At 42.2% G+C, this 15,000-nt stretch overlaps 1 protein-coding gene across 2 annotated transcripts in view; it reads left to right on the top strand.

Annotated features, from left to right (window-relative positions):
• LOC138975691 (mucin-2-like) overlaps positions 1–15,000 on the top strand; it is an 80,213-nt gene that overhangs the window by 29,621 nt on the left and 35,592 nt on the right. For both annotated transcript variants that reach the window (XM_070348431.1, XM_070348432.1), the window contains exons 29-42: positions 468–581; positions 2,034–2,141; positions 2,722–2,745; positions 3,500–3,759; positions 4,165–4,288; positions 5,175–5,255; positions 5,698–5,921; positions 7,136–7,280; positions 7,722–7,895; positions 8,256–8,497; positions 9,871–10,015; positions 10,741–10,761; positions 11,406–11,468; positions 12,678–12,764. In XM_070348431.1, coding sequence (XP_070204532.1) covers positions 468–581; positions 2,034–2,141; positions 2,722–2,745; positions 3,500–3,759; positions 4,165–4,288; positions 5,175–5,255; positions 5,698–5,921; positions 7,136–7,280; positions 7,722–7,895; positions 8,256–8,497; positions 9,871–10,015; positions 10,741–10,761; positions 11,406–11,468; positions 12,678–12,764 — 1,812 coding nt within the window. The remainder of the gene's footprint in view (positions 1–467; positions 582–2,033; positions 2,142–2,721; positions 2,746–3,499; positions 3,760–4,164; positions 4,289–5,174; positions 5,256–5,697; positions 5,922–7,135; positions 7,281–7,721; positions 7,896–8,255; positions 8,498–9,870; positions 10,016–10,740; positions 10,762–11,405; positions 11,469–12,677; positions 12,765–15,000) is intronic.

The following is a 15,000-nucleotide window of genomic DNA, read 5'->3' as shown; positions in this document are numbered from 1 at the left end:
AGACGTTAAGAGATAATCTCAACTTTGCATGATTCTGATTCCTTATATTTTGAGTTCTCAGACTCGCACAGACGTTAAGAGATAATCTCAACTTCGCAGGATTCTGATTTCTTATATTTTGAGTTCTCAGACTCGCACAGACGTTAAGAGATAATCTCAACTTCGCATGATTCTGATTCCTTATATTTTGAGTTCTCATACTCGCACAGACGTTAAGAGATAATCTCAACTTTGCATGATTCTGATTCCTTATATTTTGAGTTCTCAGACTCGCACAGACGTTAAGAGATAATCTCAACTTCGCAGGATTCTGATTCCTTATATTTTGAGTTCTCAGACTCGCATTATTTCAAACCTGAAGGGGTGGCTTACAAGTTGTTCTAATGCTCCGCGGCTGGATTTCACGGTCGTTCGTTTGAGTGCCTGACTTGTGCCTATGTTGATGGTTACCTTTCTGATGTTGACAGGAGTAACATGCACTGAAAGCGAGTTCCAGTGCTCGGGAGGCTGCGTGCCAAAGTCCTGGCGGTGCGATTCACACAAAGATTGCGCCAACGGAGAGGATGAACTTGACTGCAAAGGTGAGCGAAAGTTGAAATATGTAGCGACTTCTTAACAAGTCGAAGTTTTTTTTTAATATATTGTGTTAGTTCTGTGGAATACTTTCAGCATCAAGGGATTAATTTAACTTTGTATACTTATATATCTGCATGATGTCTAACCATCTGTCGGTTTGTACGGGGTGAGAAAGACTGAATACTCTTGATTTTATTGAGTCAAACTTTCCCAAGTGACATAATAGGCCTGTCGCGAGCGAGGGGTGTGTCTGAAACACGTGGAACATGTGTGCAAAGCTTGCCTCACAAGAAGCAAGAGTATTCACTCTTTCACAACCCAAACAAACCCGACAGAGTTCTTCTCGGAGCTCGTCTATAATTAGTAATGTCTGCCCAAACTGAAAACAGAAAAAAAGCACACACTTGAGAATGAAAGTCGGGCGTTAATTTCAATAGTTCTTATAATCTTAGGTACCAGGGGATTGTTTCTGACCCCCCGCGGGTTAGGGGGAGTCCCATAATTGGTTGGGACGAGAAAGAATTTACCCGATGCTAACCAGCATGTCGTAAGAGGCGACTAACAGGTTCTGTTTCTCCTTTTACCCTTGTTAAGCGTTTCTTGTATAGAATATAGTCAATGTTTGTAAAGATTTTAGTCAAGCAGTATGTAAGAAATGTTACGTCCTTTGTACTGGAAACTTGCATTCTCCCAGTAAGGTCATATATTGTACTACGTTGCAAGCCCCTGGAGCAATTTTTTGATTAGTGCTTTTGTGAACAAGAAACAATTAACAAGTGGCTCTATCCCATCTCCCCCCTTTCCCCTATCCCATCTCCCCCCTTCCCTCGTCGCGATATAACCTTGAATGGTTGAAAACGACGTTAAACACCAAATAAAGAAAGAAAGAAAGAAAGATTGTTTCTGCTTAATGTTTTCTGACTGTTGTTTCTATATATTTAGAGCCCATGTATCCCTTTGCTTTTTAGATTTCACCTTTTGATGTATAAAGGTTTACCTGTAGGTTCATTCTATTTCCACTGTCACCAGCATGATTCAAAACAAGAATTAAACTAGTAATTCGAATATTTTAAATCTATAGAAATTGAAACTTATGAGGGATTTTTTTTTATCAAGTACAAACTGCACTTCCTTAACTCGAAAACGCATAAATTAACAATTGCCTCGATTAGACATCGATTGAAAGAAGTACAGGACATTTAACAAGAAAAAACTCTTTGCCAAGCACATCATTGTGGGGCGTTTACGCAAACAACATTCATCCATCCACTCAAAATATTCTTTCGCTCACTCTCTCTGAATTTCTATAAAAAAAACACAATAATAATAATACCGACAATAAAACATTATAAACAAATCCGAAAGTATAATAATTACTAAATATCCCGCTTTTTCTTATAAAAAGGGAGTACAAGGCATTCTAATGATGCACGTGCTTATGTCGATGTTGTGCGCAGTGTGCCCCACGAACTTCACTCACTGCAACCAGACCTACTGTGCTCCAAAGAACGCCTTCTGCGACGGCCACGATGATTGTGGCGATGGATCCGATGAAGTCGGCTGCAGTAAGTATAAAGATGATGGAGTTGCCTTTGTAAGGTTACTTAAGCCTGTCATTAATTGGGCGAAGTCGACTCCGCGAAGTATACTTTGCGAAGCTTGCTGCACAAAGCGTTAGCACCGAGTTTTTGGTAAAACAAACTTCTCACAAACTTCGCGAAGTCGACTTCGGGCTTAATAAAGGGTTAAGGACAGCCTTAAGGCTAACCTTATAATTGTTGTGTTTCTAAGGGTATATATGCAATTGTTTGATTTCTAAGACTAATTATGTAACTATTAGTTTTTGACGGCTAGCCGTAACTGAAAACAAAACGATTTGTAAGGGTTCAAATCTTCGTCAGCAGTAAGATTTTTCTGAAATGAATCCTTCCAGAATGACCAAAGATCAGAGCCCTTTTCTAACTTTCTAAATATCACGATTTCGTTACAGTTCCTTATAATGGTTGATTTGGTCTTTTTTGCAAAAAGGACATGTTTTGATCACATGTTTATTGCGCCATTCAATTGAAAAAAAGAGTTTTAAAACAATAAGCTGAACTTAACGTTATGTTGATGCATACTAATTCCAATCTGTTTGTTTTTCAGCAACACCCATGACATCCACTACACGTGAGTATCTTGCGCTTGTAAATCATTGGTATGATTTTAGAGTTAGTTATTAAAGATCGATGCCTTATTCACAAAACATACCGCTTGATAGAAATGTAACGAGCAAGGCACTTTATACTCCCATGTCTCCTAGGACACAAAATGGTCAAGTTGATGTGCATCGATACGGTTATGTTTACCTGTGACAGATTAGGCCTGCTCACATTACAAGTAGCAGGCACATGCATACTGTAAGATCATGAATCAGGATCGAACCCGGGTTCGGCAAGGGATTTATTTCCCAGAGTCAACTTTCTTGAGAATGTCCTCACTGTCCGAACAAGTACCCCCGTGTGTACGCGTGTGCAAGATAAAGGTCCCAAGTTACAGGTACAGGGGCTGGCCAGGTGGGGGGTCGATGGACCACGGTCCCTCAGATGCTGTTGCAATTAAGCGTTTGAAAGGGCTATTTTGGGTCTCTCTTTGAGAAAAAAGGTACGTTTGCCGGGTAAGGGGGTAGCCTCCCGGAACCCATGGCTGAGGTGCACGAAGCAAAAATGGGTGCCAACCAAACGGGTGAGAAGAAACCGCGGGGCCTGATTCGTTGAAATCACAACAAATCTCAATTTCAAACCAATCCAACACCGCGGTTGGCTCCCGCTAGGTTGGTAACTTTCTCGTGCACTTCAGCCCATGAACCCCCTCAGATCCAGCCCCGTAGGACACAGTACAGTTACACTGTCTTACTCTTTCTTACCTGACCAATTCTCCACAGCCGACATGTGCCAGAAGGAAGAAGTCCAGATCACCGGCTCAACTCGCGACGTGTCAGTCACAGCCACTTCAGGCAGTCCAGACACAGTATTCGAGAGCACAGGATGGAAGCCCACGGGCGAAACTCAAGGCACCGTCACAATGACAGTCACATCCAAGGATGGTGAGCAGCCCGTGCTTATGGGCGTCACTGTCACGGTCGTAGGTGCCACGAGAATTGAGATCCAGCTTTTGGATGGAGATAACAACCTTGTCCTCACGGTGAGTCTTTTGCAACGAGACCAGGCTCTTGTTGTGGTTGTTTGTGGTGTGAGTGTGTTTGTGAGTGAGTGTGTGTGTGTGTGTGTGTGTGTGTGTGTGTGTGTGTGTATGTATGTGCTTGTGTTTGTGTACTTGTGTGTGTGTGTATATGTATGTGTGTGTGTGTGTGTGTGTGTGTGTGTGTGTGTGTGTGTGTGTGTGTGTGTGTGTGTGTGTGTGTGTGTGTGTGTTGGGAAGGTGAGAGCGAATTGGACGTTTGTCAGTGCTCGATTGTCATCGCTTCGCCGCTTGTGTGTCTGGCGTCCGTGCTTGGTTAATCTGGATTGCCAAAAGCTTTAGTTTTGATTATTTTGAGTATTGGTGTTTCATATTAAGGAAAATGACAGACACGTTTTGTCATTTCAGGAGGTTCAAACGAATCCTAGTGGAGTAATCGATCAGACTTTCAACAACGAATTCACCAAGCTGGTTCTCATCACTGATGGCACGCTGTCTTCACTCGTCGTCAAGGCTTGCTTCGAACCAAGTGGTAAGTGTGCTCAGTAAGCAGACGCGCTAACATCAATTCAACCATCATTTTGTATACCTCAGATAAACTTCAGTGCAGTTAAATCAAATTATGAGATGATGCCTTTGTCGTCTCCTGTTTTAGTTAATTTTCATTCTTTTTACTTTTATCCTTTGCGTTCAAATATATATATATATATATATATATATATATATTGCCTTCTACAGCTTTTGCGAATTAAAATGCCTCATTTCAAATAAGGTACAGCAATTAAGACATAACCGTAAGCCGTGGGCTTGTTTTAGTTTTGGTATACATAAACATATTTAAATTTCATGAATATTTAAACAGAAATATTCTACTTTTAAAAACCAAATTAAGAGGGAATATGCATTTTTCGCACAAATTAAAATAGACAACAGTAACAAGGAAAGGCCTTCGCCGTTGTCAACACATGAATGGAGATGTTGGTGAGCGTCATGAGCTCATCAACCGGCATGATAAAATAAAATTTAAAAAACCCCGCAAACCTACTAATCATCATCATCTTTGGGGGCCAGGTAGTTCAGTTGGTAGAGCACTGGACTTGTGATCCAAGAGTCACCGGTTTGAATCCAGGCCGGGGCGGACACGGGTCAACTTTATGTGCAGACTCAGAGACTGTATCCATGTTCCACCCCCGTGTCACCACAGTGGCACGTAAAGGATCTCGGCCATTCTGCCACAAGTGCAGGTGGCTGATTGCACCTAAACACGCACACTCCTGGGTAGCGCGACTCTGTTGATGCTTGTTTTCAACTGGGAGGAAGCGACCCGAATTTTCCAGCGATGGAACAATAAAGTAATGAAATTGAAAATGACCACAAAAAACCGGAGAATATTGAATGCTTGAATATTGTTTCCACAGAGGAAGTGACCACTGAAACCACACCAGGAACAGTAGCACCAACAACAGGTCCATCAACACCGCAAGGACTCACCACTCCAGGTAAGTTGCTGTTTGTGTGTGTATGCGCGCGCGTGTGTGTGTATATGTGTGTGTTAGTGAGTGTGTGTGTGTGTGTGTGTGTGTGTGTGTGTGTGTGTGTGTGTGTGTGTGTGTGTGTGTGTGTGTGTGTGAGAAAAATGAAGGAAATGACATTGCTTGGAGCCAAGGAGTCTATAGAAATGCAACGAACATAAACGAAATGAAACTGCTTGCAACCAAGGAGTCTATAGAAATGAAACGAACACAAACGAAATGAAACTGCATGCAGCCAATGCGTCCATAGAAATGAACAGATGAATGAACGAAATGACTGCTTGCAGCCAAGGAGTGTAACGAGGTGATCGACAACCAGGTGTCCGTGACGCCCGAGAACGGTACAAGAACCTGTATTAACAAAACTCCTGAAATCTAATTAAAATTAACGATATATCACTGCTTGCAGCCAAGGAGTGTTACGAGGTGATCGACAACCAGGTGTCCGTGACTCCCGAGAACGGCAACGAGAACCTGCAATCCCTGTACCTCTCCACCAACGAGGAGACCCTCAGGCTCTACATCGACATCCGTGACGACGCCAAGGAGGGATTCCTGAACGAGATCGCCTTTGAATACTCCAACGTCAAAACCGTCGCCGTCCAGAAGGACGATGGAACCGAGCTGGGACCTGTGAGTGTAGTTACATTTCGATAGACGAATCCCGGAGATAACTCTGTCGGGTTTTTATTGATTGTAGAAGAGTTGCTTTCCCTTGTTTTTTCTTTGGTTTAAACAGTGTTTATTCAGTTACATAGATCTATACAAAGCCATGGAGTGTATGTAATTATAAATGGGCTCTTAAAAACAAATCAGTAATGTTGCGGACGATATTTTTCTTTCGTGGTATTATAGGCTTGCCTGGGTATTTATATGGAACAAAAAGTGTAAGCAATTCTTTCACAACTCATAAAATTATATACACTAAAAAAATAACAACAATACATTTATTTCCGAACATCGCCTATTGCACATATTTTACCACATTGCCCACACATGTGTTTTACAATTAGATTTAGGATTTTTTTCTCTCAATTTGTCGTTAGATTCGGTTTTGGGTTATTGTAATGTTACATTAGTTTGGCATTAAAATGTGCTTTTCTAAAAAGAAAGAAAGTAATAGACGAATTCTGGAAATAACTCTGGCAGGTTTGTATTGGTTGTTAGAGAGTTGCTTTCCCTTGTTTTTCCTTGCCTATTCATAGAAACACTAAGGCAAGTTACTCGTGGTTTTGTAGGCTTGCCTCGGTGTTTGTATGGAAAAAGGGTATGCAACTCTTTTACAACCCCAACAACTTTGACAGAGTTATTTCTGAATGTCGTCCTCTGCACTATATACTTTACCATGTTTAACCATTGCAAAATATGCGTATCATGATCAGGTTGAGAAAAAAATACCAATATGGCCAAGGTGGTTGGACTCGAATCGGTTATGGGTTATTGTACTGTTCCATTAGGTTTGGGGAGTCTGCTCTGCTCTGCTCTGTCAATGTGTCTGTCGGTCTGGTGTGCATGCTTTTCTGCATGTCTGTCTGCCTATACATGTGTGCCGTCTGCATGTCTCTCTAGCTCTGTCTGTCTGTCTGTCTCCCTCTGTCTGTCTTTTCTAAAATGGTAGAAAGAAATTCGGTAAAGAATGAAAACAGTAACAACAACAGACAAATACGGTACCAAAGCAAGAAAAGGGCAGGGAAAAAAGGGTAAACGTAAGAAAAAGGGTTGAATAAAAAAGATTCGCTCAGAACAAACTAGCAGACACAAGTATGCGCGCACCAGACAGACACACATTACATCTCTATTCATGTATTTTTCATGTTTGGTAACCCTTTCCCGCTCTTTCTCAACAGCCTTCTACTGTTGAGAACCCCAGCGGATCTCTTACTGTGAAGACAAGCGAGAAACTGAAGCTTCCCATCCGTATCATTCTCACAAGAGTCAGCGAGGGAACTAAAATCAGAGTCAAGGTCACAGAAGTCCTCGGATGCGCAGAAGGTGGGTGACACACGCTCGAGCGAAACGTTTTTGTCTGTGTGCTGAGTAGGAGGTCGATGCGAGCCTGCATGTGCGTGTGTGTGTTCAAGCGCGCAAATATATATATATTTATGTGTCTGTGTGTGTGTGTGTGTGTGAGCGTGCGAGCGTGCGTGCGTACGTGTGTGTGCGTGCGTGTGTGTGTGCGTGCGTGCGTGCGTGCGTGCGTGCGTGTCTGAGAGAGAGAGAGGGAGGGAGGGGAGATGGGGGAGGGAGGGAGATAGGGAGGGGGAGGAGAGAGAGAGGGGCGCAAGGCTATGTCAAAACTGTGAAAGTGTGTACCTGTGAGTTCGTCCTCCATGTCTGTCTCCTATTCAAACAAAGTCAAGGCGAAACACTGCCGTGGGTCCTTTGCCGTGTAAGGCAATGGTATATAACAGGTAGTGTTTTTGGGTTGTGCAGAAATCCTCCAAACAACCGTTGCACCAACCGCTGCCACCGCCACAAACCCTCCCCCACCCCCCACAGGCCCACTTACCACGCCAGGCACACCCATCACGACAGGCGCACCTACCACGCCAGGCGAACCTATCACGACAGGCGCACCTACCACGCCAGTCGAGACAGCAACCACACGTAAGTAACTCTTATCAGGATGTTTAGTGTCCAAACGTCTCTAGCAGTCATCAGTCAAATAAAATACTTTGACAGAGTTTTTTTATTTATATGAGAAATGTGATGTACATCGTAAGTCAACAATACTTGAATAAAATTTGAATAGACATAGATAGATTCAACAACAACAACAACAACAACAACAACAACAACGAAAACACCACCACCACCACCAACAACAACAACAGTAAACAAACAAAAAGACAATATAGTCAGTCTGGGGGACCAAAGAGCAACATTAACAATGTATCCATCCTCGTGCTATTTTCTTCTCGGGATTGACTTTCATGAATCGCAATGTGTTTCTCTCACCCGTATCAGCCAAAGTGTGCGAGGAAGCGGAACTGAAGTCTATCGGAGAATTCTCCAGTACACCACAGGGAGCCACAAAGCAGGACAACACTGCCGACAACACCTTCAGATCGGACTTCGCAGTCAAGGTGGACTTCGCCCTGAACGGCGAACCTGGCTTCAAACCCGAAACGCTGGTCGTTAAGCTCACCAACGCCAAGACTTTCAAGATCAAGTACTTCATTGCTGGAACAGAGGAGGCTATCCTCAAGGTATTTTAAACATATCTGAGCTAAGGTGCGTGAAAAGAATTTGGGTGTAACCCAAAATTAATGGATGGTACGCAGCCGCGCAGTCTGATTGGTTGACATTGTGATTTGTTGTGATTTTAACCAATCCCACCCCGCAGTTCCGCGGTTTGTTCCCAACCAGTTTCGTTTCGTGTACCTCAGCCCTGGTTTTGTGCGCCTTGCTTTTTTTCTTATTTTTGTCTCCATTTTTTTTAATGTGCTCATGAAGAGCCACCGTAGGTTAAAATGTTAACGGTGAATTTTTACTGTCCTTGTCTTGGTAAATAAAGTTCTCTTTTGTTTTTAACACTACCTGATAACCGTTAAGCAAACGATCAGAGACAGACCTCTTATTTTTGCTAGATCCAAACAAATGACTGTCAGACATTGCGCAATGTGCGTGTTTGCTGTTATGTCATCTCTTATTTATCCATTATTTTCACTTGTCTTTTGATACTGCTTTGTAGGGACGTTCGAATCAGCGGCCCAGCTCTGCCATACAGTTTTTCTTTATTTTCACTTTTGTTATTAATTTTTTTTTTAGCTAGGGAAACCCCGGAACCCCCCCCCCCCCCCCCCCCCCAGGATCCGCCTCTGGAAGTATAATGGTTTGAGTTGCTTCTTGAGTGCGCTCGAAGAAATCCATTTATTTTTTTAAATCACCATTCTTGTTTTTTCTATGCTCGCTTTCTTCGCATTCTTAACTCATACAGACACACAACCCTCTCTTTTTCTCATGAGACTCCAATTCGCTGGTCAAATAACCAATGGGAAGTATAAGCGCTCTAAACGCTTACGACATGTGTAATGGAGTAAGCGAGAGTTATACGGAACCAATCTCCTGGCACCTGAGAGAATAACACGCATTGAATTTACCAGTGATGCCAAACAATGTAACGAGGGCACGTTTCCGGGTTTATGTGTCTCAGAAATCTTTCGTCAGCAGACAAAAATGATTTACGGGTATCTTTATGCTGCAGTTTTGTCTTGCATTATATCATTTCCCTAAAAGTACCGAGAGACAAAGGGAAGTTAGCGCTCTAAATGCATACGACATGGTTAATAGAGTAGGTGAGAGTTATCTTGAACCAGTCTCCTGACATCTGAGAGAAGGACGAGCATTGAATTGAACAAGCGATTTTTATCCTCAAAAACTGAACAATAAAGTCCCTTGTTCATTGCATTGCTTGTTATTCTCTCAGGTGCGAGGAGATTGGTTTCTTATGACTTTCGCTTACTCCATTACACATGTATGCATAATTTAGAGCGCTTACTTCCCTTTGGTTATTTATCTATAAATAGTGCTCTGTCTGATTTGTTTTCGTTCTAATTCTCTGGCATTTAATTTGTGTCAGACCTATGACGCTCCAAGTGATGGTTCTCCTCCCTTCGAGGTGCCTCTGGAAGGCGAGCCTGTCAGTAAGATCCAGATCATCGCTACTGCTGAGACCGGAAAGGAAGTAAAAGTTGAAGTGACTAAGCTTGAGGGATGTGCACACGGTAAGTGGGCCACGCGTTTCTTCTCCTTCTTCTTCTTCTGCGTTTATTAGGCAAAAAAACCACCAAACAGTCTGTTTACGGTGTCCCGACCGACCCTATTTTTTTGCGCGACCCTAGACTTTTTTTTGGGCATTTGGGGGAAAAAAAAGTCTTTGTTTATTGGCAAAATAACTTAAAAATATTTTTCTTTTGAAAAAAAAAATCCCGACCTTTGCCTATGTTACCGTAAACAGACTATTTTTTGTTGGCCTTAGTTGCAACTCCCACGTACACTTGGGTTTTACTCGAGCGGGTTTGTACGTGTACGACCGTTTTCCCCTAGCCATTTAGACAGCCATACACCATGCCCATTTCCGGGGGATGTTAGTGCGGAGTTTCCTCAAGTGTGTATCTACTGCATGTTGTTTCTGCCCTTAAAGGCTAGCTCCTCCTTTAACTATCCATCACATGCATACTTTTTGTATTACAGTCGAACCATCCCTAGAGACCACCTGTCCATAAAAACCACCTGCCCATTAAGACCACCCCAAAGGATCCCCGACGGTCTTTACGACAATATAAATCACCTGTTTAAAGAGACCACCTGTCTAAAAAGACCACTTTTGTTCAGTCCCTTGGGTGGTCTGTTTAGACAGGTTCGACTGTACTTCGAATAATAGATACGACTGAACTGCTACAGAGTGATTTGATATTTTTTCTAATCCGCTCCCTTTTTTTCGTTGCAGTTGAAGAAACTACCCCAGGAGGTAAGAAGTAGTTCCGTCGAGTACAAAGTTTCCTGGAAATCATGAGTTAGCTAATGTGCATTGCTGTCCTGTTGTTAAAGTATTGTTTTTAATGTTGTCTACCCGTACACTTACAGTGAAAACAACTGTCCAAGCAATGCCAAAGGGCAATGCTGAGAGAGAGAGAGAGAGAGAGAGAGAGAGAGAGAGAGAGAGAGAGAGAGAGAGAGAGAGAGAGAGAGAGAGAGAGAGAGAGAGAGAGAGAGAGAGAGAAAAGAAGAAGGAAAAAAGAGAGGATAAGATAAAATAAGATACGTGGTTTTTTTATAATTTGCGAAGGTAATAATGTATGTAACCGCTGCATTTTTTACAGTCACCCCTCGCCCATTAGGAAAAAGGCAAATGTAACGGTAACAATTAACTCATTACGTTACAATTGCAACTATTCATTTCTGCAACTTCTGTAGCGAGCGAGAGGGGGGGGGGGGGGGCTCTATTTTACTTGTAGAACTTCAGTGAGTGTTGTGTTCGCTATCCACTAAACGTTTGCTAGAAATTATGCTTTATATTTTTAGCGTAACGTGTTTGTGCATATGGTTGATATTTGTGTGCATACGCTTTACAGTCTGTTTTTTGCACACCAGTCTTTCATATTTTCTTTTCAGCACCTTCTCCTACACCCACACCTACTATCGCAGTGACAACTACCGCGCCAACGGAATTCACAAGTAAGTATGCTCTCCCGAGACACGACAGTTAAACTTTCAAATCAGGAACGTGACTCCATCAGAAATGAAGAGAGGTGCATTGTATACCAATACAAGTTAACCTTATATTCTGCCTCGTTTTCATTGGTAGTAAGGGAGACGCAAAGCTCACACAGACTCATATATAAGGCGCCAAAGAAAGTACTCTATTTGGAGGAGGAACTGCACAATACACACAGAACAGAGGCGGTATGGTCCTTTTATTCAAGCAGTCTCTGTTTGTTTGTTTGTTTGTTTGTTTGTTTAACGCCCAGCCGACCACGAAGGGCCATATCAGGGCGGTGCTGCTTTGACATATAACGTGCGCCACACACAAGACAGAAGTCGCAGCACAGGCTTCATGTCTACCCAGTCACATTATTCTGACACCGGACCAACCAGTCCTAGCACTAACCCCATAATGCCAGACGCCAGGCGGAGCAGCCACTAGATTGCCAATGTTAAAGTCTTAGGTATGACCCGGGCCGGGGTTCGAACCCACGACCTCCCGATCACGGGGCGGACGCCTTACCACTAGGCCAACCGTGCCGGTAGCAGTCTCTGTTCTCCATTCCATTTTTCAATCTACCGAAGACAACAAGCGCGGAGTTTCAACCAATCAGTTTATCTAATATTATTTGAAGCCGCAAATGAACAATACAATAGGGTGGAAGGCCTTCGATGCTCTGGCCATACCTCTCTCTTATAGTGGTAATCTGATCAGACAATAAGTTTACCCCCTTTGCTAAGTAAACTTATTCAATATTAACTGAAGCCACACATGGACGATACAATAAGGTGGAAGGCCTTCGATGCTCTGGTCATACCTCTGATAGTGGTAATCTGATCAGACAATAAGTTTACCCCCTTTGCTAAGTAAACTTATTCTATATTAATTGAAGCCACACATGAATGATACAATAGGGTGGAAGGCCTTCGATGCTCTGGCCATACCTCTGATAGTGGTCGTATGATTAGACAATAAGTTTACCCCCGGTTCATGCGCCCCGTTGCTAAGTAAACTTATTCAATATCAATTGAAGCCACAAATGAACGATACAATAGGGTGGAAGGCCTTCGATACTCTCTGATAGTTGTCGTATGATCATACAATGGGCCCCTTTGCAAAGTAAACCTAGGTTATAAATACGCGTTTGTACTGATATTTACCGGTGCGCTTGTACCTTTCAGCAACTCCATGCAGGTTTGAGTGCAATGGCAAATGCTTCGGAACGTGGGATGCTTTCTGCAAGTCTGAGTGCGGAACTGGAGACTGCGGTAAGAACTGAGATATGCTCATATAATCGTTTACATAACGTTTCATGGTAGGATATGATTAAAAAATTATAAAATTCAAATCTTCATAGATATAAGTATATATATACATATATATATCCCATGACCTCCCTTCTTTGTCTCTGTTACTTCAGTATGGGTATATATGTTGTATTTTTATAGCTCAATAAATACATCATGGACTCAAAAAAATATATGATAGTGCAGATTCCGATTTGGGCGAAGAACTACTTTGCTCCCGACCTTTGACCTCGCGCCGAACAATGTGACACATTTGTATGAAGTTCCAAAATCGTATTGCACGGCTCAGAAAACCATATCAGTTGCACGCAAAAATGAATCTCAGAACTGATCTGATGTATGAGATGCAATAAGCAAACGTTTCTTTCATTATGAAAGCAATGCAGGTGGGAAAAAACGAACATTCAACTTACAAGATAACCAGATGCTAGCGAACCAAAACAAAAACACGAGTACCCTCCCCTTGCTTCGTTAGCAGACGACTTTTGAGAATCTGTCAGACCGTCCTTACCTGGCACGGTTGGGCTTCGCTATCATCAGCTGTTTCACGTGTTTTGCGAGCAAGTCTACTCTTTTGCCTGGCTCTGCAGTAAGTCCACATTGGCGATGAAGGTATCTAAGAACTTAACATGTGTGTATTTTTCCGTAATCCAGTCATATTCTTTCAAAATGCAATCAAGCGGCGGTGACAGACTTGGGTCCTGTTTTCATCGCATCAATACCAGTTTAGGTTCATGCAAACACACTCGCAAAACAGTTTATCATGTAGATACATTTCAAATAGGGAGCAAATGGTTAAATCTACATATGTGTTCCCTAAAATTTGCTTCTCTGTCAATAAGACTAATTGTATAATAATGCGTTCGAAAAAAACAACGTGGAATCGATTCTGAATCGAGTCGAGTAAGCCAAATGGGGGCCAAACCGGTTTCCCCGTTCCGCCGACCTGAAACGCAAAAGAATTGTGCGCTTCAACTAAATGGATTTCTATACGACTTCATTACTTTCTTGCAACTTATGAACCTTTACTTAACGCTTTTAAACGGTCTGAAAGTAGTGTTACCGCGTACTTATAGATGCACTCATTCGTTTTATTTTTTCAGCGACGGTCACTTAGTTTAAGGTTGCAAAAAGGCCATGTCTCGCTGAAAACACTGTTTCACACTCCACAGATCGCAAAAGTGCCGCTAGTAGTCTACACTTTGTGTTTGATGGTAGAATGGGATATACAGATTACAACACTCGTGGTTTTTTATATGGCTTGTATTTCAGTCAAGACCCAGCGGGAATATCAATCGAGAGCCACTCGCCAAAGGCTCGTGTCTCCCGATGATATTCATCCGCTGGGTCTTGACTGAAATACAAGCCATATAAAAAACCACTCGTGTTGTAACCTATACATATATAATTAAAGCTTAAGTGGACACACAGTAAAGTAAAAAAACAAATTAAACAAAGGGAGAGAAAAACACACAATTATTTCCAGAATTGTGAGGGTATGCAACATGCCGGTTGTTGTTCCACCTACCCCATCCATATCCACATTTTCTTTAAATTATAGTGAAATAAACAGGGATATCGTTGGGTACCAAACAGGCGCTGACGAACAGCACACGCCAATGACGAGAATTAAACGAGCGAGACGGCAAATGTTGGGAAAATGTGAATGGCACAGATCCCAGTCAAAAAGCAAATGGCTGACACTATTTTGAGTTTGATTCAAGACAATATCATGGACGTTCTTCCTGTGTTTTTCCGACCAATTCTGTTGAGGAAACGTAACTCGAGGCAAAAGTAGTGCCAAGTCATATCTCAATTAGTGTTTGTTTATCCGTAGATTCTTTTAAAGAGTACACATTTTGGACAGGAGAGTGTGAGAGAGAGAGAGAGAGAGAGAGAGAGAGAGAGAGAGAGAGAGAGAGAGAGAGAGAGAGAGAGAGAGAGAGAGAGAGAGAGAGAGAGAGAGAGAGAGATATCAAATCAAATCAAATCAAATTTTATTTTTCGAGGGTTGTGGCATAAGCAATACAACGAGCTTTTTTTCAATACAATACAATACAATACAATACAATAACTTTATTAATCTCTAAAAGAGAAATTGCATTGCTGAGCTTTTGTGTCCGTAATAAAACATACATAAAACATTCAAAAATAAACATTTGTTCTTTGTCATTCATACATTCTTGTGTTCTTATAC

Source organism: Littorina saxatilis, linkage group LG9 (genome assembly GCF_037325665.1).
Source record: "Littorina saxatilis isolate snail1 linkage group LG9, US_GU_Lsax_2.0, whole genome shotgun sequence".
Classification (NCBI taxonomy): domain Eukaryota; kingdom Metazoa; phylum Mollusca; class Gastropoda; order Littorinimorpha; family Littorinidae; genus Littorina; species Littorina saxatilis.
This window is presented reverse-complemented; position numbering and strand designations above follow the sequence as displayed.